The sequence below is a fragment of the Ptiloglossa arizonensis genome, chromosome 8, assembly GCF_051014685.1.
Source record: "Ptiloglossa arizonensis isolate GNS036 chromosome 8, iyPtiAriz1_principal, whole genome shotgun sequence".
Taxonomy (NCBI): domain Eukaryota; kingdom Metazoa; phylum Arthropoda; class Insecta; order Hymenoptera; family Colletidae; genus Ptiloglossa; species Ptiloglossa arizonensis.
In genome coordinates, this window is record NC_135055.1 from 6,407,405 (window position 1) to 6,434,068 (window position 26,664).

The 26,664-nt window shown below is 44.4% G+C and overlaps 1 protein-coding gene across 3 annotated transcripts in view; it reads left to right on the forward strand.

The window, feature by feature from the left end:
• The window catches only part of Rols (zinc-RING finger and ankyrin repeat domain-containing protein rolling pebbles), a 74,392-nt gene that overhangs the window by 14,392 nt on the left and 33,336 nt on the right, over positions 1–26,664 (forward strand). Inside the window, exon 1 of one of the 3 annotated variants that reach the window (XM_076318686.1) lies at positions 24,528–24,989. The exons of the other annotated variants lie outside the window; for them this stretch is intronic. Within the exon in view, the coding sequence (XP_076174801.1) occupies positions 24,926–24,989 (64 nt within the window). The 5' untranslated portion in view covers positions 24,528–24,925. Of the gene's footprint in view, positions 1–24,527; positions 24,990–26,664 lie in introns of those variants that run through there. 3 annotated transcript variants of the gene reach the window in all.

Consider the following 26,664-nt stretch of genomic DNA (forward strand, 5'->3'; position numbering starts at 1 on the left):
TGTTCATACGAAAAATGTTCAGCTCTTAGTGCTCTATCGTTCTGGTATAACCATGTCCTAAGAAAAGTTACATTAAAAAAATAAAAAAAAAACATTGAAATCTTCGAGACTTGATTTCATCTTCTTGAAAAAATTTCTCTATACATGCACTGTTATGCTCTATATGCATATATAAACATTCATTAAAATCAGTCTTACAGGTAAGAAGAATTTTCTTATAATATACTGTACGAATACTTTTTGGAGCCATTGTAGCTTGCATCTGAGATACATGGTGGCCATTTTGAATATTTGGATGGGAGTTAACACATTAAGCGCCATGTCACCGGTGACTGACGCTATACTTTTCGTTCAGTATGCGACACTCATCGTTGACTGACAGTACACTTTTCGTTCAAGTCGTATCTTTTTATAACATTTTATGATTTTTCTTAATGGATTATTAGAGGCATTCGTTTGAGCAGATATATCAAAAGCTGCTTTTTCTGTATTATAGTTTACTATAATTTTTTCTAGCTTCTAGTAGAAATCAGATATCGCAGAAATCCACAGTAATGTATTGTATTGTCTAGGAAAAAGGAAAAATCAGGCTTGGAAAGAAATTGCTATTCGTATTAGGTTAATCATTCTTTGTAAGGTCTGAGACTAATAAAAATTACTCAGCACTATCCAAATTGTCCTTACTTACGGTCAGACACTATTTTTTCCACGTGTGATTTTTCCTTTTCCTTGTAATATAATAAATTATGTATAAGAGTGCAACAACTCTTAGGCCTCTCTCGATTGAATTCGCGCGAGTAACTGCAATTCGCAGAGTACTAACCTCAATATGTGTTTTGATGAATAGATACACTGAGTTGCATACTCACACCGATTGTACAAATAATTGTACATTCTTTTCTAAATGGGAAAAAAGACAAATACGTTTTTCGTGACGCTAAACGTGTTAATAAAAGACTCTTCATAATTCGAAGACAAGGTCAAATGGAACTTACATTCGTCTTATTGTTTCTAAGCATTGAATCTATCACTGACACTTTATCCCTGAATTATTTATTTTTTCTTGTAGATAGCACTTATCGTAGACTCCACTGAGTTTGTTATTATTCTTCGATACAACCATCCTCGAAATATTTATTTACGTATTGAATTATATCATGTATATGTAATGAATCAGAAAAGTATTCGTACATCTAGTTTTTTCGCAATAACTTTTTATAGACGAGTGATACACAAACAAAAACTATTTCGATTAAGAGTCTACTGTGCACAGAGGTAATGTGCAAATGAAGAATTTTTTAATAACGTTATGAAAATAAGAGAGTGGTTGTTATACAATGCTTTCAAACAATACACCGCCACAATCTCCAAATATTAATTCAATGGAAAATATATGAAACAAGAAAAACGAGATATCTAACAAAGTTGATCTACAACGAGTAACTGTAGAAGAAGACTAGAAGCCATTATTAAAGCCAAGAGATGCATATTAGTTACAATGTACAACTCGTGCAATTGTAAACTTTCTATTACAATTCTAAGTATACGAATACTTTCTTTGCACTTAAATTCTTGTATTTCTTGCATTATTTTTTTGTTACGTGTTATTAAAAATTCTTCATTTGCATACTATTTCTACACATACTATTAATAGTAGACTATTAATCAAAACAGTTTTTGTTTGCGTATCACTCGTTTCTATAAAGTTACTGCAAAAAAATTCGGTGCACGAATACTTTTTTGACCCACTGTATTTACGTAAACGGAGAGGAGAAGAGAGGAAGCTCACCAAACCTAACCTCAATTACCACGGATGCCCGAACAGAACTACCGAATTGCGCAAAATCTGACGTTTCCGAATTGATCGACATAAATCCATCTAATGAGTTTGGGGGGTCGAAGAAGAGTAACTTAAACGAAATCGGCGCAGTGATTCTTCCTCGATTCCTCTTCTCTGGGCGAGTTGGGGTTAATTGGTGGGACGGTTTCTCCTCCTCTTCGTTAATTGGGTCGCACCGCGTGCAACGAAAAGCGTGAAAGTAACTTCTACTGTTCCAAGGCGAACGATATTTAATCTGGAGGAGTAAACCGAAAAGATTACGGTTAACTGCGCGAGAGAGTCCGAGGGAATGGTGTCGAGTAGGTAGTCAGACGGGAGGGAGTGGTTGGAGGGGAGAAATTAATTTTAAAAATGTAAATGAATCGATTACGGCAGTTTTATAAGGACTGGATAAAAAGGATGCGAAATGATTACTTTTCTGCTTCGGATGACTTACCAGTAGCCTGCGTCATCGTCGACATTGGAGTAGAAGGTAACGTCAGGAGCTCGGTACAATTTTACGTAGGATGAAAATTTGTAGGAATGCGAGGGACAAAATTTGTAACATTCCAGGGAGAAAAGATTTCTAACGTCTTGATGTGTAACAACTCGAAGAACAATGGTGAAACAACTCGAAAGACACGAGTGAAACAACTGGAAGGATAAAGATGATACAACTCGAAGGACATAGGTGGAACAACTCAAAGGACAAGGGCGAAACAATTTGTAGGATATAGGTGAAACAACTCAAAGGACAAGGGTGAAATAATTCGAAAGATAAGGGTGAAGCAACTCGAAGGATGTAGGTGAAACAACTCAAAAGACAAGGGTGACACAACTCAAAGGACAAGAGTGAAACAACTTGTAGGATATAGGTGAAACAACTCAAAGGACAAGAGTGAAACAACTTGTAGGATATAGGTGAAACAACTCAAAGGACAAGAGTGAAACAACTTGTAGGATATAGGTGAAACAACACGAAGGATAAGGGTGAAACAACTTGAAGGACATAGGTGAAACAACTCAAAAGACAAGGGTGACACAACTCAAAGGACAAGAGTGAAACAACTTGTAGGATATAGGTGAATCAACACAAAGGATAAGGGTGAAACAACTTGAAGGACATAGGTGAAACAACTCAAAGGACAAGGGTGAAATAATTCGAAGGATAAGGGTGAAGCAACTCGAAGGATGTAGGTGAAACAACTCGAAGGACAAGGGTGACACAACTCGAAGAATAAGGGTGAAGCAATTCGAACGACATAGGTGAAACAACTCAAAGGACAAGGGTGAAGCAACTCGAACGACATAGGTGAAACAACTTGGAGGACAAGGATGAAGCAACTCAAAGAACAAAGGTGAAACAACTCAAAGGACGAAGGTGAAACAACTCGAAGAATAAGGGTGAAGCAATTTCAACGACATAGGTGAAACAACTCAAAGGACAAGGGTGAAGCAACTCGAACGACATAGGTGAAACAACTTGGAGGACAAGGGTGAAACAACTTGGAGGACAAGGGTGAAACAACTCAAAGAACAAAGGTGAAACAACTCAAAGGACGAAGGTGAAACAACTCGATGGATATAGGTGAAACAACTCAAAGGACGAAGATGAAACAACTCGAAGCATATATACGTGAAACAACTCAAAGATAAGGGTGAAACAACTCGAAGGACATGACCCTATCATACTGCGACCGAAAACGACCAACGAACAATTTGTAAGATTCCGAGGGAATGCGTAACAACGCGAGGAACAAAGTGTACAACAACTTGTAGCGCATCGCTCTACTGTACCTCCCAAACTCACGTGTCTCGCCTTTAACCGAAAACGATCGGCGAGAAAAAAAAAGGAGAGCCGGAACGCGGTCAAGAGCGAGTCTCGTTAGGCTCACAGCCGCGGGTTAGAACTTTTTGCCGGCCGATTTTCAAATTTAATTAACGAACGGAGCAACCGTGCTACGGACTCCCCGTTCCGTAATGGCTAGCCGCGGGGCGACTAATTGCGTGAAAATTATATACCGTTCGGATGGTTGATTCGCACCAGCGGTATATTCCACCGGTCTCGCTACGGCTCTCGCTTTTCTACGTATTACCCCTCCGATACGTTGCACCAATCACGCCCAGGGCGATCTATTGCCCAACCTGTCTGGGTGCATTTATCGGCGGCGCGGACCTGTAACCCGCACCGCGACACCTCACCGTCCCGATAAAACCCCTCGGTACACGTGTTGGTAAAATGTAATCGAGACCCGTTATTGTTACAGATCGTTCGCCGATATTAACGGAAAGCAATTTGTTCGGTACAGTGGTGTCACGTTCGTTCGGTGTTTTATAGGCTGGCCCGGTTTTTTTTTCCACGTGCACCGCACCGCACCGCGCGATCGCTTCAATTCGAATCGAGCACCGAGCGTTTAACGCTGCCGCGAGCGCGTACGTGCTGGAGATTTTATCGTCGACGAAGATTAAAAAAGAAAAAGAAAAAAAAAAGGCGAGAATAAAGTAAATGTAAGAGCAGATGACCATTTAAGAGAAAATTGTCAGAAAATGTTATACACATATCTTTCTCGTGAGATCTGCTTCGAAACGAGTTCTTGTATCCTTAAACGATACATAATTACGCCGAATTTCCTACGAAATGGCATCGAGTTGCCGTTGGAGGGAAAAATGCAGAAAGGAACTAACGAGGAACATTGCAAGAGACTCTCGGTTTCATTTTTACCTGGCGTTACAGCGAAGAAACGCTCGCGAAATTTTCCAACATTTCGCGCGACGTTGATTAATTATCGTCTCCACCTCCCACGCTTAACGACTACGTAATTATCGAAGTTAATTTATGCGAACGAGTTCCCCTCGGTGATGGCGTGAGAACCGCGGTGCAACCCGATACTTTTAGGACACCCCTTGTACGAGATATACGTACAATTTCCCTTCGGTGCTCGATAAAGCGCGCGAGAGTGCTGGCCGAGCGCACGTGCACACGCGTGCCTATCTACGAGTCGCGGCGGCTCGTACACGCCGAGATCGAAGTGTATCGGGCCTTGAATGAAAGAAGGATTCGAACGACTGAATGAACCGAGGAACAGCCGAGTGTCCCCGCGTGCGTGGAAGGAGAGACAGCGTGTAGGAGCGAGCGTGGGCGAGCGCACGCGTATCTGCGGGCCGTTTCACGTACGCGCTCACCTCTACACGCGCGCACGCGCGACACTTGTGCGCACGCGCATCGCGCATCCTCGGGATTTTAGTGCCCCGAGACGCGAGGGGACTCGGCGAACAAGTTGGAAACGCTTCGCGAAGACATTTACAACCCGAATCTTGATTTATATTTAATTCACTTTGGTTTATTTTTATTCGACAGTTTTATCGCCGTAATATTTCTGTAGCGTTGCGACCATGGGGAGAATAAGCATTCATTTATCACGAGAGACCGGTGTACAATTGTTTTCCAAGCCTAACCTCAATTTTTTAGAAACTGTGCTTCTCGTATTTATCTATCCCGATCGATAAGCAAGAGAGAAGTTTAATTCCCGCATTGAATGATTTTCTACTATTTTTAGATTCTTTCTGTGCTGCGCTACAGTCGGGACGGAATAAAGTGGCAGTTCAAGGTCACCGTAGAGACGCACACCCGAGTCGCTCATAATTTTACGTTCCCTTTCGTTCCTTTAAGGTCAATGAACTTTCAACATTTACTAAACAATTTTTCATTTCTTTTTTCTTATTATTGGTATTATAGACTGGACGAACCGTCTCAATTGCAACAGAAGTACAGAGCAGGGAACGATAAGGAAATAGAGAAGACCGAAGATTACATTACAGTACATTAATATTGGAGATAGCTGTTAGTATATCGGTAGTAAATACCGATAAAGAGTTACAGAAAATATCCACACGTAGCTACAGGGTCCGAGTATTCTAATCTCGATGCAAACAGTTAGGACCCGAAATATCCCTCCCACTTGACCAAACCATCCGTTCTAACGAAAATTAATCGATCGAATATTGTAATAATTTTGTAACTACGAACGCCGCGCAATTTTTGAACGACAATTGAGAATAATTCTGACGTCACTTTACTCAACAACACAGCATTAATATCGTCATCGGTAATAAAGACGCTGTCCCTATATCAACGCCTCTTGACAAGGGACGAACTCTCAATGTCCAAAACCAGCGTCGAATACTTTTGTATCGCTATGGTACGCGACTAAATGAGGATCGCATGTACGCATATCGATCGGTGGATCCTTGACACCATGTGTCAGCCGGCTATTGAAAAGCGAACGCGCGCGCACTTCCTTGTACATTGTGTTGCAAATGAACCGCTGTCCATAGAGCCAGTCGTGAAAGTTGCATTCACGGGGACCCGTGAAACAGACTTCGGTCCTCGGGCGAACTGCTTTCACGTATACTCGTTGGAAGAAATATAGTGGTAGGGGTAGGGGGAGGGGGGCGAAAAAACTGTATCGAGCAAACACGGTAGGTGCTATTGATCGTGGGACGTTGACGACTCAAGGGTGAACCAGGACCGATCTTTGTCAGAAGTTAGCACAGAAGTGTATTTACAAGTTGTCTTCTGTCCTATCGTGCCTCAATTTTCGATATTTGTATTCACAAGGACCGAAGTTTTCGAATAACTGGACAACAAGTGTACTTCTAGAGATCATTTTTCTTCGATCTTGCATAGGGGAGTGTGCGGTACATTAGAACCCTGATAGTTGCACGAAAACGGGGTTAAAAATTCGAAAAACACAGAGTCTAACTTACACGATATATTCACACTACCAACAGTCCGAATCGTACGAGATTCGTATCTACGTAGTTCCCGCTTTCGAGTGATAAGACCGGGACTGTCACTTGAAAGCGGGGTGATGCGAATCAATGGTTCGTGTCGTAAACAGCGAGGGTAGTAGCCGATTCCCTTATAGGCGATGTGAGTAAAAAGAAAATAATTTTCTTGCAACGCCACGAAGAAACAAAGTCCCGATACGAGAGCTAAGACCCCATCGAAGAAAACCGTATTCGTGAGAAACTTATCGTTCTTCGAGTCTCTAAACAATACTATCCACTGCAAATATTTTCATCGACTCGCCCATCGGTAGAACGCGGTGTATACGCGAGGATAGAAATTTTTTAAGGCCACTGTACCTCGTCCATTTCGTTACATTTACTCCACCAACTGTACTCGCGTTCACCGCAACGGGTGGACCGGTCGTTTCGTGAAATTCGACGCGAAACCGAGCCGTCGATCCAGCGGGTCGTCGCGACGCTTCTGCCTCTCGCCACGATCTGTCTCTATCCGGTTGTTCTGTATCGACTTTCGCGCGATTACACCCACGTGACCGGCCCATTCACTCTAAATCGTAAGCGGCGGACACGTCGCCCCGTATAGTTGCATACTTACGCCCGGCGACAGGCTTAATTCGTGTTCGCGTGCGCACATTCGTTCGTTCGTTCGTTCGTTCGGTTCGTTCGTTCATTCGGTCTCATGAATGCAACCCGCTGGAAAACCGGTGTCTCGTTTCCTTCTTCGTTCCCTGCCCCTTCGTTCCCTCGTGTCCTCGCGGGGCCGCGTTGTACACGGACGTGCAAAATTACGTTCGCGTGTATGCTCGTCCACGGACCAATGTGCCAGCGGCACCACGTGGGCGGACTAGGTATCCGCGTTATTGGTCTGCCGATTCGACGGTATGTGTTTCACGGGGTCTCAGGGGTTTGGGTGGCTGCACGCGTGCAGGTAGCTCTGTCTGAACGAAACGCTTCGTAGAGATTCTTGAATTCTTTCCAGTTGCAGACCGAGTTCTCTCTTCGATCGTTTTAATTTTCACGAGTTTCATCGATTTCACGGATCTGGTGAAGTGATCACTGGTAGTCTGGATTATTCGAACAGTGAAGAAGTTCTGAGCTTCCTGATTAAATCCGAGATTCTTCAAAGTTTCTTGTACCACCCGTTCCAACACTGTGAAGATGTCAGGGACTTGTACACGTTTAACACTTTTAGGACCCATATTGACTCTGAAAAATTAAACAACAATTGTATTCATTTGCAATAAAGCTTTTCTCAATTTATGTAATGTCTTCTTGACTATTTTTCAAACATATTAAAAGGAACGATTGTTGAAATATTGAAAGAGCAGGGATCTGTTTAGGATACGAAATATCAAAGTTTCTTTTGATATAATTTTTATGAAAAATGATAGTGGGTTTTAGCTGGTAGAATTTTTTTTTAGATCAATATTGCGTATACCCAACATCCTCGAATAGTTCTTTGCATAAGTTTGGTCTCGAGGTAACGGCGTTGGTTCTTTAGAACAATTCCTTTAACTGGATAATTTGATTAGCGTTGCACTAATGTTTGTAGCATGTAAGAGAAGTGTAAGTGGTAATTTTAGACGATAGGAATGATTGTCGTTGAGTAAATAAAATTGTCAAACATTGAGTGCGAATGACAAGTGTATCGGTCGAGGCGAAAGAGTATCGGGTGATTGTTTATACTGCTGAAAATAAAGAGTTAAGAGGCAAGGAGTCAATGGTCGCTAGCTATCGATCCTTGTTATACGTTGTTTAAACCTAAAATTGATTACCATCTGACACGTACTCTCCATCGTAAAATACTATACTCAATTTTTGTTCACATTCTAAAGATATTAGTCGTTTCAAAAATGTTAAATAATCGATCGATTTGAACCTAAAGTAAAAGTAACAGCAACGAAACACTGCATAGTTCTTAGATTGCACGAACGAACAGTTGTGCAAAGTTTCATCTAAATCGGCGTCAGACAGTTGGAGGTCTTCCCTTGTTAGTTGGATCATCTAACAGCCGCAGTATTTAATTACTCGGTCGAGCAGTTAATGAATTGAAGGGAATCAAATGACGTTAAGTCCTTGGTATTGTTGGAATGTTCAATGTTTTCAGGTTGTCTCTATAGTTTCAGGTTAAATTGCTATTCGGTCTGGCTACTGTACACAACGAACCAATAACAGTTAACTCCTTCAGTGTCTGGGAAACTATGTGAGTAAGAGAACAATTTGTCGAACAAAAGATATCGGAGAGAGTTTAATGGTAAATATCTTTCGGTGAACTTATCTCACAGGTCATTGTATTCGTCTCAACTATGACAGATAAGCATATGTATATAATTCTATTAAAGAAAACGAAGACGTCTGGTACTTGTCAGAAATGACTATTAATCTAGAAAAAAGAATATCATCAATGGTCCCTCTTACCATATATTTGATATTTTTATGTCAAGTTCCATACTTTTCTCATTTATTTAGAGGTTAGGTGGTCAAACACAGATATATATAATTCTATTGCAAAAAGAACAAAGGCGTCTGGTACTTGTCAGAAATGACTATTAATCTAGAAAAAAGAATATCATCAATGGTCCCTCTTACCATATATTTGATATTTTTATGTCAAGTTCCGTACTTTTCTCATTTATTTAGAGGTTAGGTGGTCAAACACAGATATATATAATTCTATTGCAAAAAGACCAAAGGCGTCTGGTACTTGTCAAAAGTGACAATCTAGAAAAAAGAAATGTCATCAATGGCCCCTCTTCCCTCGTATTTCGTATTTTCATCACGTTATCTTTTATACGATCAAGAAAAACATAGAAACCCTCGATTCATCGAGTTCGAGGGTCCCAGAGTGGACCCCGTGTACAAGACCCAAAACGTCTCCGTCTTCTCTACACGGGGTCAGGTTTTCTAACAACATCTTTAGCAGCGAATGAACCAAAAAAAAAAAAAAACTTGAGTAACACCTCGATTTATCGTCAACTTTGTCCTGTCCTCGGAAAGGACACATCTGTAGCGGCAAATCGAAACCGTTCCCTCCTCCACTTCGTCTTCTGAGAACGGACACCCGATTCTCAACAACAAACTCTCGAAAGACGGAGTCCGTACCCGGCTAGTGTTTCACGAAACCAGCCGAGCTGCGAAGAAATTCGTCACGGTTCGCGTTCTCGCTGCTGTACACCCGTTCATCGTCCATTTCCCACCAGCAATTATCGCTTCTCGCGTTCACGATCGTAAACACCGTCTCCCTCGCGATACGAGGATACTTTTATCGATCGTCGTCGGTCAGAGGGATCCTCGTGAAACGCTTAACGATCGGGCCCAGCGAGGGTCTAAATAAATTTGGCGCGTCGTCCGAACACGTACCGGGGGCTCCGGGGCCAGTCAGCGCGGAGTGGAAGGGGAAGGCCCCCTCGATACGAGGGAGTGCGCTCGCGCGTCCACGCACCGCGTTAATTCAAGTGTGCTTGCTTGCGCGCGCGCGCGCACGCGCGCACGCAGCGTATCCGTCGCGGCTGGACGTTTAAGAGCGATGAGGTGTTATTTCTTCCTGAAACACGCGCGCAACGGTCGTATAACGTTCGGTTAGCCTCGCGCGTTCGCGTTCGCGTTTGGCAATCGTAATTAGTATCTTAGTCCGCTCGAAGGGATATTAAATGCGGCACACGTACCAGCGATACGTTCCGCTACGGGCAACGCGCGAGTCGTATTTTCGAAGCGAAGTTTTCACGCCTTTTATAATTCCGCGTTCGGCCACTTATCTCCCGACCAGCCTCGACCGTTTGTCTTGACTCATTAAGGAGTTTCTTGTCGTTCGATCACGATGAATTCCACCCGCCGTGGAAACATTTCAACGTCGCGCGTACCGCGCCAATTTCGTGGGTGATAACCACGCGACAGCTAACGAGGCAAGAATCGTGACAGTTATCCGGGAAACGTCGCGATGAATGCTAACGAGCCCACGGACAAATTTCTACGTGTCCTCGTCGCGGTGAATTAATGTCAAATCGTCCGCTTTGGAACCTCTTAATCCGTACTCGCGTCAGACGTGTCGGAAACAAGATCGTTTTAGACCTAACCTGAAAACCGCGTGCCATTGTTCGAACGTGATTAACGATAGAATCTATTTCGAAAATCTTTCCACCTGCACTCCACACGAAAGAAGATTCTCCGTTTATAAATTCACTTGCACGTTACTTTTAATACTATTTGTATCGTCCTCGCGAATGTAGACGCGTCGCCCCGTGTACAAGACAACAATGACTTCTTCGGGCGTTCTACGGTCGTTCAGGAAGCAATTCCCGCGAGGATTTCGTCGTAATGAAAATACAATCGCGTCAAGGGTAATCTTAAGTTACGTGGTGGCTGCAACTTCACTTGACGCTGAACGATAAATATTACTTATCGGGACGAATCATAACTTTGACCGTTTTCTGCCGGTTGCCACGGTTGATTTATCACGACGTACGCGGGGGTCAAGACACCGTCAGGCATTCGGAGCATTTTCATTTAAATCTCCGCGCGGTTTCAGACGGGTCGTATTTTTCTCCGTCGCGACGGAGATAATATTTCGGCGCACGAATTTACGGAAATTTACGACCGGGTTCTTTTCTTTATATTTTTCTTCTTTTTTTTTTCGTTTCTTTGTTTGCCCCCTCGTCTCTCGCGGGCTCTATCTTCCGAAACGAATCTCCAACGGGCTTCCACCGGTCCGCTGACCTCAAGCTCGTGAAACCGATTCGATGAGCTTCGTGAGTAACGGAGAGGGGGGAGAACGTCGCAGCGGAGGGTATCTATGCGCCGCTGAGGATTCCTCGGCGTCTACGATCTTCCCAGGGCAACTACCTGTCGAATGACGTGGCTTAGGCCGCATTTTTTCGCTCTCCGACGCGTCATTAACCCCCTCGTTTGGTGGGATCGATTCTTTCGCTAATCGAGAACGTGTGTTCGTTCCGTTTCTCGAATTTTTTTCGCTCGTCGTCACCCAAGCCTTTCGTTCGAACCATACCGGTGAGTTTCTTGGAAATATATAGGGTGGGTTGTGCAATTGTGGTGATTCAGTTATATTCGTAGACAGGAAAATATAACATGTATCGTCTTCCTCTGAATTGATGTTTCACCAAACGGTACAGGGGTCGGACCGCCCATCACCACCTGAACTGCAGGTTCTGAACCTAAGCAACACACTGTCATAGTAGTAGGAATAGATTTCAATTGCATCCGTATCTCAATATGTATATAAATGTAAAACCTGGAGACTATAAACTACTGAGGTTTCGTTTATGCTTATATGTAATGCATAAAAGGTCTGTTTTATCTCATAAGAGTTATTTAATATAAAAACGATTGTGCAATGTTAGCAGTTTTTCTCTAGGCGAAGAAATGAAAATGACTTTGAAATATAATTTTCCTTAAAGGAATCAAATATTTTGTACGACACAATCCAACTCTAATCATTTTGCCACAAAAAAGTATTAAGCCATGTTTCCCAAGAGAACAATGGTATTTTTTAAGATATTAAAATTTAACATTGCTATTACTGCGTATAAAAAGTACAGGAGGAACAGAATAATAAAAATCAGAAAATTAAGTTTTTTCTTAGAGAAAAGTATAATTTCTATTAAATTATTTTTCTTCTTGAAAAGAATTTTACTTACTTCTATTGGTAATTATATAATCAATGCTTTCCTAGTATATTGTAAAAAACTAACAAAAATTATTGTCCTGTATTAGATACAACTATTGTATAATAATATATTGCACCTACGCCAATGGGTCTCTGTCTGCCGCGTGTTTCTCATTATTTCTCTCTATCTCTCTACCTTCTTCGTCACTCAGTTCACATGTGTCTGTAACTGTCGCGACGAATAGCGAACTAGAATCGAACGTGTGCGTGAGAATAGGTGTAACCCTTCCACTTTTCTCACATTCCTGCCAAGGGACTTCAAGTCAGCGATAAAGAATACCAATTTGTCTTATTCTACAAAGTATGATCGTAATATTTTCGATTATGTGTTTGCAAATAACAAGTCTACAAAGTCTACAATATAAATAAAAATGCAAGCACCATCTTTAATCCTTTAGTTAAATATTTTCCAATACTTGTACAATATTAGTTCTTGTTTCAAAGACGACTATACTATACTTTGTAGATTTTAATATTGGAAAGGAAAGCACAATGATTCGATCGATCTCAATAATCGTATTAATGAAACAAATTAAAATTCTCGACGTTAGATTCACTTTAATGAAAAATATAAACATTTTAGTTATTATTAGCGAAGTATCGCTCACGCTGAATAAATTTAAACCAATAGTGGAAGTACTATGCATGAATTAGTGATCGGTACTGTAGATTTCGTTACAAAGGCGGGGTCAAACCGTCTCGACGAGACGGCCCCGCCCACTTGGGTCAATCTCTCGAGTTCCCGTCAGTATAATTCGTCCCGATTGCGCAACACACCTTGTACCGGTTTCCTAATTCCATAACACGTCCTTAGGCGACACGTCGAGACTTTGCCGATTATTTCGACCGATCAGCTTTAAATTTCCAACGAAGCGGACGCGGTGTGGGGATATCGGGAACGATCGCCTTCGAGAGGCTCGTTTTGCAACGTCTTGCGCGCGGTGTACGACTTTCACGTTTATTAACAGCCCAGCGACGATGAGGAAAAAAAGGGACGAGAATCGCGGATGTTCCGTGCGCTGAGAGAAATCTCTCCCCGGCTAAGACGTTTATTAGTAACTCGTAAAACCCTCCGGCCGATTTAACGTACCTATTCATTTCGTTGTTACCGCGATTTATGTACCCCGACAAGACGGCTCGGACGATGATAAACGACGATCGGTGCCGACCACTTTTATCGCGGTAATGCGCGACCAAGCGATAATAATAATCAGTATTTAATTAGCTCTACCGCGACGACGGTGTCCAATGAAATTTTTTTCGCGACCCGGGGATCCCCTACTCCGTCCCCTCTCGATCGATTCCGTGCACCATCGGTACAGATCGGTTTACAAGGGGGCGCTACGGTTCAAGGGCTCCCGTGTTTCTACCCGTTTAATTGGTTCGCCGGTGTTATTTGATTTCTTAGTGACCAGACTCGAATAATGGTACGGTCGCATCGGTGGCGCAGGAAATTCATACGTGGGCGAGCAATCTCGTCGCATCGTCTCCTATCGTGACGAGCGATTTAACGTTTAACATTGCCCACGCACCCAATTGTACCTAATGCGTCGGCAGGAGCTCCGAGTAACGCGAATAATTTCCTCTCATCGACCGTTCGGAATGTCGCCCGACATCGCTATAAATAGTTTTGACAGTTTCGTTTCGCTTCGCCTTTTTGACCCGTCACCCTGCACCACGCTTTTCTTTACGCGCTCGTTGCTCCGATCGGTACAATCAAGTTGCGCACGCATCCCATAACCTCAAAAAATCAAATCAACGAGTTTCCGAGAGGAGTATGGTGAAACGCCACCCGGAGGGAAAATATTGTTGCACCTCCATCTTGTACAGAGAAGAATAGAAAATTGAAATTGTTAATCGTTAACCCTTACCGTCAAGTTACTTTTCATACGAAGGGAAACTGTGTACTGAATATTTCTATACGACGTATAAGAAAGAAAATATTTATTTTCGAGTGAAAATTTATTTATATACATGTATTCAGGATAATAGGATAATGAGGTGATTTAAGTTTTATATTCTTTTAGGTTATGATAGCACTCTCCAATATGTATGCCTGGTTTGCGGGTGAAAATATCGCGATAAAATCCAATTAACATAGATAACAAGCGGGAACAAATTCACAGAAGTGACCTGGCACCATACTTAACGCGGTAATTGAAAATATGTGGATAATAAAAGTGATTGATATAAGAATAGAGATAATCTAAGTGCAATGAAAGTAAATCCCCTGTGCGTAGATCCGGCACTGTGACAACCACGTTTGTAAATAATGAAAATGATACAAAGTCATAATTTTTACGAGAAAAAAGAATTTTCTATAAAATAAATATTATTTAAAATTTTCCATGGTCTTTAAAACATCGAACCACTTCTTTCTCTTCCCTATTAATCACTAGCAATATATTCGTTCAAATTCGTATTATTCGTTTCAGACTTAATCGTCACACGTTTCCGTCCCATCTTGCCAAATTTATCACCAGTGATTGTTACTTTCGTTACTATATCCTAAAATAGCTACTATATTGTTACTCCCCTATATCTTCGGGGAGAAAAGCCGAAACCTCAGGGGTGAAAACATTCCACGTAACGAAGAAGCGAAAACTGAATAGATCGTCGTTCCTAACCTCAATTTGCCAGCCGTTTTCGCGATCACCCAATAGCAACGCCACACCAAGAGTTCATCTCGAGAGCGCAACCAGACCACGTCCGACGTTCGAGCACCTCGAGCCTAAAGGTTCCCCGTAGCCTCCTCGAAGCGTCCCATAATTACTCAGCGCTTCTTCGCACGGCGCGTCTATCTGGGACAGACTCCTCGGGGCCTGTTATTTACGTTTTACCTTTCCGCCGCTTTCCGTCGCGGCTCGCGTCCGACCGGGGCCCGCAAAAACGCGGAATATTCAATTACCATGGATTTCTCGTGTAATGGAGCCGCACACTACGGTACCATGCGTATTCGACGGTGCCCCGTAAGGGCCACCGAAAGCGCCGTGGCGGAGTGCCGCGGCGCAGGGGGTTCTTTTTGCTCGGTAGAGGCTGAACCTCGTGTCGGGGCCCGTATAAGGCCCGAGTTGCACGGTACGACACACGGGACCCTGGGCCCCCTGCCTTCCAGTACACACGATCCGCTATACCCGTGGTACCGATACCGGGCTATCTCGTCGCGGAATCATGCGTAGTTAATTTGTCGCAGCTCCCCCTCTCCACGGCTGCCGGCTCATTTTTCTTTCCCGCTACTCAGGCCGAAAGAAGTGGCCGGCTACTTTTATCGGGGGAGACGACCTCTGACGTCGCCACTGGTGAAACTGCGAGAGAAGCTATGGAAATTGGAGAAAGGAGGAATAGGAGGAGCAATTGGATGGAAAGATAGCTGTTACTCTAGACTTCTTCGGTCAGAGGTCACGTGGTTAACGGCCCCATCGAACAACCCCATCGCCAACCCTCGTAGTCGCGAAATACGAGTATCGAAACGTCTCCTTCGTAAACAGTCATCGACTTGACGTTTCAGCGGTCCCCCCTTAAAATAGCCCCCCTTTGTACGCAACGCCCTCGGAAATTCTATCCGCGCAGTCGTCTGTTCCTGAATCCCGACCGTGACAAATCTTCTTTCGAGTCTCGTCTTCGTTTCAAGGAAAATGAGAAACTTGTACTCGAACGATGGGAACAGAGTTAGGTCTGGATCCTAACTCATCTTGGATGAGCGAGATGATGGAAACGTGATGGATGCTCAAGTCAGTAGAATAGGGTAGGTTCTTTCATCTTTCCTGGGTCCAACCCTTTCTGGTCTCTTGATTTGGGTATACGTGATCTTCTTATCTTCCCTGGAATGAAGACCTCGAAAGTGGTTTGACACAGTTGTGATTCAGGAAGAATCGAGGATCGTGCAGTATGAATAGGGAGAAGTTTATGACGGTGTTCCAACAATGGCAGAATCGCTGGGACCAGTTGCGCCAACTCCTAAAGGGACTACTTTAAGGGGGATAATGGCCACTAAAGTCTCATATTTGTCCGTCACTTTTTATAGAACCGCTTTGGAAATTTGTTCATACAATCTCGAACATTCCCTCGACCAGGTGGAGGATTATCGAAAAAAGGGAACTTCTTTCGCAAAAAATCCTTTCTATTCAACGACATCCAAGGTAACTAAAGCAATCGAAGCTAAGAACTAACGCACAGTGTGAAAGCAAACTGGCAGGAGATCGTCCAGATAATTAATTGCGTCCTGACAGCGAGTCGATAAGATGCAATAAACTATCGATGATATTGATCCCTCCCGTGGTCCTCGGGCACTTGTTGGTGAGGAAAAGTCGCGCAAGGATGCGCATGCACGGTCGAGCGATCAACGATGATTCATCAACCCTTTCGCTTTTTAACAAAATGACGAAATATAGTTCGCAAAATTACCACTCTTTTTCGTTTATTAAAATTGGTTGTATTCGTTACAAATACCCCAAATAAACGTGTTCTTGTTCACGAATTAATGAGTGCTTCTTGCACAATAAACCCTAAACTCTAAAGCACAAGCTCAACATGTTACATGATTGCTCTTGGCAATAATAATAGGTTGTTCGATAAGTTTCTTCGTTGGATAAGAAATGGAGCTATTAGATTCGTCGTTTTATTTTTCGAAAGATGGTACCACTGTTTGATGAACATGTGCGAAGTTTCATGTAGATCCGTCGACTCGTTCGTATATTTACAGTTGTTCAAAGTTGAAGCGTCATAGTATTTCATTACAATGAAAAAAACGACGAAACTTATTGTACAACTTGGTACGTTCCGCAATTTCTTTGTTCCTCTGCACACTGTTTGCACAGTATAATATTTATAGTCGATGGTATAATATTTGTACCGTGTTCCCTCTTCCCTAACAAATTCCTGAAACTTGCTTCCACAAAACCATTGGAAATGTAAGAATAATAAACGAAAAAGCTATGTATTTAAACTCGGTAACTGAAAAAGAACTTCTCTTGTACAATCTAAACAAATAAACAATCTAAATATCATGAAACATTCCATCTGTACAGACACGGATACCGTGTGTTTGTTCAACGACCCAAGAGATTACGACCCGGTTCGTTTTGGTCGTTCAAAACGGTTCTCCTTGTCCGTGTCTCTGACCGGCCGAGGTGAGTTTGGTTAGTTTTCGACCCGCTCGTACGGACTAAACTGCGAAAGGGTTAAAAACGACGGGTTCGTCGAGCGAGGTGCTCGTTTAATTACCGATGCTCGTTTCAGCGTGGGCTCTCCGGCTTCGTTGCACTGCCACAAGCCCGAGCCCGGTCCGCCCACCCGCATCCGCCACGCTGGCCTACGTTGAAAGGTGCAATATACACCTATATATTTGTACATATGCTCAACGACCGAAGCGGACCCGTCCACCGATCCGCGCGCCGGGTCTTTACCTACACATTTTTCCACGGCCCGAGTCGAGTTTTTACTTTCTACCGGCGTATATTTTTCGTCGACGATCGAGACAACGAAGGTACACTTTCGCGGAACAAAACCCAACCGAGAGAACTTGGTTCGGGCATTTTCGTAAAAAAGCGTTCACCGGTGGGTGTGTGCAACTTCAGGGTTGTTTATCGATCGGCCGCTCTCCCTCGAATTCGCTTTCTCGTCTTGAATTTCTTTCGTTTTTTACGATTCAGGAAGCAACAAAGTATGCATTCGAACGTGCTCGAAAGCGATACGCGATAATGGTTATATCTGCCGAAGTATCGAGTTCTCGGTTACTTTGTTTCGTACCTTTGGACGCGGAACGGATTGAGGAATTTGTGGGATAAAAATCGTCGCGGTACGGTTTTCAAGAAGAGTGGATGAACTTGAGGAAATAGTATCGTAGGGTAATGTACATACCTGAAAGCAGGGTTTTTCTTAAACCGGTTCTCCTCTTCTAGTCGGTACAAAGTTCGGTAAATAAACACCGAGTTTCCTGTGGTGCCGTCTTTAGGCTCATACAAGTCCGTTGAACTGTGCAAGATCTACTTAGAAGTATAGTCTGTGTAGACCTAACACGGCGATCTCTTAAAATCTTCCTCCCTTGAACGTAGACCTTTCGGTACACTTCACAGATCCTCCAAAAAGTAGAGTAGTGAGTACTTCTTTTCAGTGCCAAGTAGCTCAAACGTTCAGTTTCCTAGGTTACTAGAATGAAACTGTATCAAACTGTACAAGTTTGCTCTCCACGATTGTACATGCACGTGGAACAGAGCAACAATTATATCCCAAATCATCAGAATCACTCTGTAGAATTCAAAGAATGTTTCTTAAAACAGTTGATCCTCTTCTTCTTATCAACATCATTGAACATCCAGTTTCCAAGGGTACCATCTTCAGGTTAAAACCTTCGTCCCTCAAACTTTGCCCTAAATCCCCTTAATTCTCTACCAAAGACAAACGATGTTTCTTAAAACTGATCCTCCTCTCCCTGCTAGTACCATGTAAATCAAACATTCAGTTTCTTAAACTACCATCTTGCTCACAGCGACCATTAAACCATGCTAGTTTCTCCTTCGAGATTCTATCCTTACGTAGAGCAGAATTATAACCCAAGTGGTCAGAATTACCCTGTATACTCTTCATCTCCTTGCCAGCAGTAAGTACGTCAAACATCCACTTTCTTAGGGTACCATCTAGGGAACAACTTTTGACTCTTCGGTTCCTAACGAAATCCCACATGGTTCATCAGTTTCCTAAGGTACCTAGGAATACTCTCAAATTTTCACAAAAATCCCCCGTGGTTCTTCATTTTCCCAAGGTACTGTCTCCAAGCTGAATCATCTTTTACCTTCCAGTTCTCGCCAAAATCCCCCATGGTCCTCCACTTTCGTAAGGTACATCGTCTCCAGTTTGTATCGCGTCGTTTGCCCTTCAGTTTCGACCAAAATCCCCCATGATTCTCCATGAAAGAGAAACCGAACGAGCGCTTCGGTTACAAGTTGTTCTTCGTCAAACGAGATGCCAGGTAATACCAGAAGAGCGACCAGGTTTGCCAGCGGCCGCCAGACGGTCGTCGAATTCATCGTCACGTCCGGTGTCTTTTTTCCCCGCTTTTCCCGCGCAGCGATATCCTTTCCCCATGGTGAACCGTGGCTGGAACCTGTTACACGGTGCTGCGCACACCGGGAGCCGTGGGCCTGCAAACCGGCGTGTAATAATACGGCCGGTAGGCTGGAAGGTAGGCCGCTCGGGTGGCGTGCGCGCACCGGAGGAGGCTACTTTAACCTGTTCGTCGCGGCGTTCGAGATCGGGTCACCCCGGGAGAGGGGCATCGCTCTCGGCCGTGGTAGCAGCCGCGAGGAACAGCGCGAGAAAGGATCGACAGGGATCGTGATCGGCAGCTAGACCAAGGATAAAACGCCGCGCTCTGAATGCCAGCCAAGCTTTCCTGGAACACCTTCGATCGCGTTTCTTCTCGCATTCGCGTTCAAGGATTTCTCCTGGACCCGCGAACCCTTTGTCGGTGCAGCTTCGCACGCGAAATCTATGTTTATTTATTTATTTATTTATTTATCCGAGTGTACGCATTATACAGCGTGTCCCAAAAGATACGTTTTGAAAGTACGTCGGAGTTAGACCTGGTTGCTACAGTGGCGCCATCGATGCGGCAACTGACGTTCTCCTAGCCTGGATCCAGCAGAATGGTGCTATCCAGAATCTTCGTTTGTACAGTTTTTGGAGGATGTCTTTGATAATTATCGCGTGGAATCTGGACCGATGAGTCTCTTGACTTCGTCACGGATTTTTAGGGAACACTGTTAGGAAAGGTCTGTGTACACCAGAGGCAGCAATGACCAAGTTCAACAGACTCCATGATGCAGGAGATTCCAACAATACGAAGAAACATGTCCAGACATTTCTTCGGGCTTCACGAGAGACAATTCCAGGATCTGTTATAGGAAGACCTGAAACGTGGCACCCAGCTTCCTCTTCCTGTCGGTTTTTAGAAGACTATACAAGAATAGATATCTGACTTAGGTCATTGTACCCGAGATTGGCTCTGAGTTAGATTATTATCTATAAATTCAGGTCTGACCTAGGTTATTGTCTAAAAAGTTAGACCCGACTTGGATTATTATCTACGAGGCCAGGTCTTAGGTTATTATCTGCGAGATACACTATAAGGGAAGGTCTGCGAGAACAATCCAGCACACGGTTGATAATCCGAAGGCAATCCACCACCCACGTTCACCAGATCCTACGAGTCACCCTGCAGAAGGTTCTCCAACGCTACAGAGTGACCTGGCCGGACGTGTCTTCACGCCCCATAGAAGATATTTCTTTGCACCAAGATGAACCACTCTACGTACACCGGTAACTTTCAAGACACCCTGTGTAGCATTTGGCAATATTTAGCTGTCTCATTTGTACTACACCAGTTCACCAGGCTATCAAGATCCAGTCGAATACTAATGGCGTCACTCTACGGGGCAAGTACTTGATAAAGTTTGAGATCTGCCTGCAGAAGGTTCTCCAACACTACAGAGTGGCCTGGCCGGACGTGTCTTCACGCCCCATAGAAGATATTTCTTTGCACCAAGATGAACCACTCTACGTACACCGGTAACTTTCAAGACACCCTGTGTAGCATTTGGCAATATTTAACTCCGTCTCATTTGTACTACACCAGTTCACCAGGCTATCAAGATCCAGTCGAATACTAATGGCGTCACTCTACGGGGCAAGTACTTGATAAAGTTTGAGATCTGCCTGCACACATAAAGGACTATGTATATTATGCGTGTATATTGTATACAACCGATCGACGTGAAAGTAGAAAGCGCTGTTTCACGGTACGGAGAGTCTAAACGCTGTATCGTACCTCGGTGTGCACCTGCTCCGCGGGCCGAGTGGTTTCCGCGGCGTGTCTTCTCTAAATTTATGCGCTCGACGCGTCCTCGATTTCGGGCCCCGGTGAAGGGGTGGGGGATGTAGGAGAAACGAGAGATACGTTCCCGTGATCGCGATCGATGGGTCCGCGTGGCTCAGGATCGTGGACCACGCGGCCCCGCGCTTTGTTCCGCGAGCGCGTTACGCGTCAACGCTGTGGGCGTACGAGCGTCGCACGCGTGGGCCGAGCTACGCCACGGCGCGAGTACGCGTCCCTTCGGCGCTACTTCCGTCGAATAATCGCGTAGTTAGCACCTTCTGGAGTGTAACTGACGGCACGAAAGGTGGGCGATTGTCGCGCATACGCGAAAGCGATTAGCTCATTCCCTGAGAATCCTCATCGGGTGTACTCGAGAGGATTCGGCAAGGTTGTTCTCTCAAGGATGACGTCTCTTCCCTTTTTTAGACTCGAGGTTACAAATTAGAGGAGAATACTCTCGCAAAAAAAAAGGAAAGTCACTTTCAAAAGTGTCTACCCCTCTCCCCCAAACCCTATAGTGTACAACATATTTGTTGACGTCTACGATCAGATTCAGTGTTAGAGTTACCAAATCTAATTCACTTTGATGCAAACCTCGGGATGCGTTCAACTTGGAGATTATAGAAAATTTATTTAGAAATTGTGAATTTCGTTAAAAAACTAGTTCAATCTATGGACAATAGATAAATGACAAAGTGTCACTATAATTAAGTTTATAGAAAGTAAATACCAATTTTAGAAAATACTTTTTTTGATAAATTTGAATCCTTGGAGTGGATTAGAATGCAAACTAGTCGTGCACGGTCGATTACTGGTACTTGTACCTCACCAAGGAGTAACAATGACCTTATATCACCTGTGACTTCACCTGCCTTATCAACCCACAAGGCAGAAAATAATCAGATACGCGACATGTAATTATTTCGAACCTTCTGCAAGTGTCAACTACTGGTACATCTACTTCATCAAGGAATATTAATCACCTTTTATCGACTGTAACCATGTTGGACTCCATTTTTCAACTGCTTTTCTGTCAACTTACGAGGCAGAAAATAATCAGATACGCGATATGTAATTATTTCGAATCTTCTGCAAATGTCAACTACTGATGTATCTACCTCATCCGGAAATACTAATCACCTTTTATCGACTATAACCACATTAGACTCTACCTGCCAACTGTCTCTCTATCAACCTACAAGGCTGAGAATAATCAGACACACGACATGTAATTATTTATAATCTACTGCAAGTGTCAACTACTGGTACATCTACTTCACCAGGGAATTATTAATCACCTTTTATCGATTATAACCATGTTAGACTCCACCTGCCAACTGTCTCTCTATCAACCTACAGGGCAGAAAATAATCACACGCGATACGTAATTAATGCGAATCTTTTGTAAGTGTCGATTACCGGTACATCTACCTCGCCAGGGAATACTAATCACCTTTTATCGACTGTAACCGTGTTGGACTCCATCTTCCAACAGCTACTCTATCAACCTACGCCGCAGAAAATAATCAGATACGGGTCGTGTAATTATTTCGAATCTTCTGCAAGCGTCGATTACTGGTATTTCTATCTCGCCAAGGATTACCAATGACCTTGTATCAATCGAACCCAAGTTACCGCAGACCTGATCGCTCGAGAATCGTCCCAGTATCCGGATTAACCTGGCTCGGGATCGAATGACAGTGGCTGGTTTGTAAACTCTCGACTGCGCATGGATTAGTCTTTAGGTGTCTGGTTCTTGATGCGTGCCGTGCAAGGACTTCGAGGGGAACTTTGCATGCACGTGGTATCTAAATGCATTCACGCCTCGCGGATAAACGAGCGGCCGCGTCAACTACTCGGGATTGGACAGCTGAACAACAGTAGCATTCCCCCGGAGCGCGCTATTACCACTCGATACCGACCGTAACTTTGTTTTATTAAATAAGTCGGTTGCATAAGCTCGCGCGACGGTTGTGTACACTTTCTGCGTCGTATCGAAATCCGTGATCGCTTTCAGAAAATGCGAGACATAATTCTCGTGTTAATCGAACGAGAAAATTTGCAAACGTTCTCGTCGAAACGAAACTACGAGGAAGGAGGGGTTAACGGTCAGTGTCCGGGCTCTATGATCGAAGAGGGGTCAACGTAGGTTGGATCGACCTGTATCAACGGTGGCACAATCGAAATTCCACTCTCGAAAAAAGTAGACCCGAAAAACGAGGCCACAAAGAACCATCAACGAGGGGATAGAGGTGCTCTCTAAGGGCAGGAGAACAAACGCTGAAATATACCGGAATTTTCCAAGTTATCGAACCTACGCGAAACAACTTGTGTTGTGTCAACAACGATGAAGTCAGCGCAATAAGAGTTGCAAACATATCTGTCCTTGGAGGGAACGGATCACCTAGATTGAAACGATCCCGCTGCCACATTCTAGCGAAAGAGTCTGTATCACCTGGCACGAGCAACGCTCGGATTCCACGGGAGGGTCAGGACTCGAAAAACAGGTGGGCACAAGGTCGTATCCCCGATTCGAAAAGGGCAGAGGGCTCGATAGACACTATGAAGAACGGTTAGCGACATTCGTTACGGAACAATTGTTCTGTTGTTGCACAACAACAACCAGCACCCAACCGTTTAACAACTGGTGATGTCAGACTGGGAAGAGTCGCAGAACTGTCCTTGGACAGAAATAGTCGCAGTGATTAAAATCAATCTACCCCTACCCTGCACTCCACGACCCGTCTATTGTGTTGTCGCGATAGGACTAGGCCAAAGACATACATCGCGAGCTTTTTCTTAAATCTGACCATTTCCTTTCTGTCTTTCAAGCCAACATTCAAATAATTCGTCTACAACATGTTTTAGTTTGATTCGATTTCAGAATATTCTACTGGCTCGATAGTTCTTTGTTTCCATTTTATCATTAGGTTCTCTTTTGTTCCTTGAGGATATAATAAAGAGATTAAAATCGATTGTCGTTCCTTTATTTCCCAGCTCGACAAGGTTAACCTATACCCATTAAGGATGGGCATTGGATCAGAAACGAACCTCTGGTTTGCGATCGTTATTTTGAATCGACCTGTACAACCCGATGGCACAATTAAAATTCCCCCGAAGCGAAAAGGGCCAGGGCTCAAAAAGGAGACGAGTCTACGAGGGCGTAGAGGTGCCGTGCGAGCACAACGAGCAGAAGACTCGACGGGCAACCCGAGACGCGGTCGGTGCGCATGCGCGCGCGCGACCAGACAGAAAACCAGCGAGGAAGAACGACCGTGAGGAACGGACGGAGTCGTCGGGTAACCAGCATCTATCCAGTCAAGCCAGTCGACCGGTCGGGCAATCAGCCAATCAGGCGTCACGCGAGTCGACCGGTGCCGAGGTGGCGAGCTCGTCTGGCAGTCAGTGCTCGACCAGCGTTCATGACGAGCGTTCGTGACTCGAGTTGTCCCCACTCCACACCGCGAGATCGGTACGCTCGGCCGCTTTCAACGTGGAACGATATACGCGAGTTGAAATAAATACGATGACACCCTGGTGTCGGGATAATCGAACCAGTGGAACCAATAGGAACCCGGTGGGGCACCGTGGAACCCGGTAACCCGACCCCACCGAAACGTACTCTGTCTCGCGGTCGCGTATCCCCAGTGTTCGACGAATCGTCGATTCGTGATCGTGTGTGTGATGAAAGAAACGAGCCTGCCACTGGATTAAGGCGCCCTACACACGCGACAAAAGCAACGCCATGGCGCCCCCAGACAGGCACAGATCACCGAGGCCTGGCTCCGGACTCAGCCTCTCCGTGCTCGGTGAGTTTCCACGCGGTGATGATTTCAAGCTCGTTTCTTCCACCGATCCACTATAACGCGCCACGAACTCGGCGTCCCGACGTTCCGTTTGCCGCGCGAGAACCACCTTTCACGGTTGGTGTCTCGGATTCTTTCTTTTTTCCTCCATCGACCGTTCCCATGGATTTTCGAGTCGTCTTGAATTCATGGCGTCGACGATGCGACAACGTTGGGTTGCAATCGCTTGTCAGCCGGAGATCTCAGTTGGTCGACGATCCTAGATGCTTCATGGGAGGCCTGTCTACGGGCAACCAAGTGTCACTGATCGGATCTCGCTCGATATTAACTGGAAACAAGGGATCACGGTTTCCAAGGGTGAATAGAGGATCGTGTTCCCCCGGATCGACTTTAGAACGAGTAGGTAACGACAAGGGCGTCTTTCGACGTCGTCTTTGATGTCCACCAGGTGCCTACTGAGTCACTTTAGGGATAATGGAGAGGTTACGGACTCCGTTGATCGAGAATCCCTACAAGGGCCCGTGTGATTACGAGCCAAGAGGCCATGTTTGCGTTAACGACGTATACAGCAGATGCACGATTTTTTCTTTTCTTTTTCTTTCTCGAGGTACGCGAACTTATCTTCCGGCTGGATCGTTCACAATTAATGCGAAAGTAACATTTTCGAGTCGCTCGTGTGGCTCACGATGCGTTACCATCGTTCCCGCTATGGGATAGTCTTGATCCTGGCATTCCTCGGGTCTTTTTCGACTCGTAGTGTTGTTTTCTTTTTTTGGAAAATAAAGCTACCGTAATAGATACAATTGAATTCTTTTCTATTTCTTCACTCTTCTCGTTCTATTCTAAAGAGACGTTCCATGCATTCGGGACATTTTTAACCCAAAGTCGAACTTAAGAATACATTAAGATTAAGTTAGCGAAGAATGCAGTCGGATTCGCGGGGTTCGACGACCAAAGGAATGCGACGCATATCCAATGGCGCTTAGATTGCGCGCCCCCTCGTTATCATTGAGGACGCGATTACCTCGCGTTTGAAAAGTTTCTTCGAATCGACCGCTACAAGGTCGCCATTAACGCGTTCCTCGTTCCCGATGATCCTGATGGAGCGAGGCCTCGTCGTGTTCTTGTTGCCCACTCACGAGTCTCGCGAAACCGACTCACCGGACCGACACGACTGGGAGAGTCGATTCGGAGAGGACCGTGGGGATCGGTTGTTTCGAAGCTCTTTTGAGGGAGAAACGCTAAAACGGTGATGAGTCTAGCCGGGTTCTAATGAGGGGTTGCCGCGTGCTGGTGATCGCTCGACTTGAAGCGAAATCACGGTAATTTTTTCGTCTGACGGCTTCGTGCCGCCTCGATTCAATTTTCTCCCCAAACTCCTCCCCGTCGTGCATATAACTCTTTCGTGACTCGAAAGTTTCTCCGAACGCTCTTTACATTTATTATACGCGCGGGATAAAAATTAAAAACGGATCGTTACGGTTATCCATGCAACGCAGATCTTTAATTTTTCTCGAATGTTTAGAGCGCGGTTTAAACATTTTTCGTCGACGCGATATCAATTTTTCAGTGTAACGAAACACACTCCCGTAAGTGCGAGCACATTACGAGATTTGTTGATCATCAATGTGGAATAAAAATTCTAGAAAGATCTACCAATTAACGTTGTAGATTATAC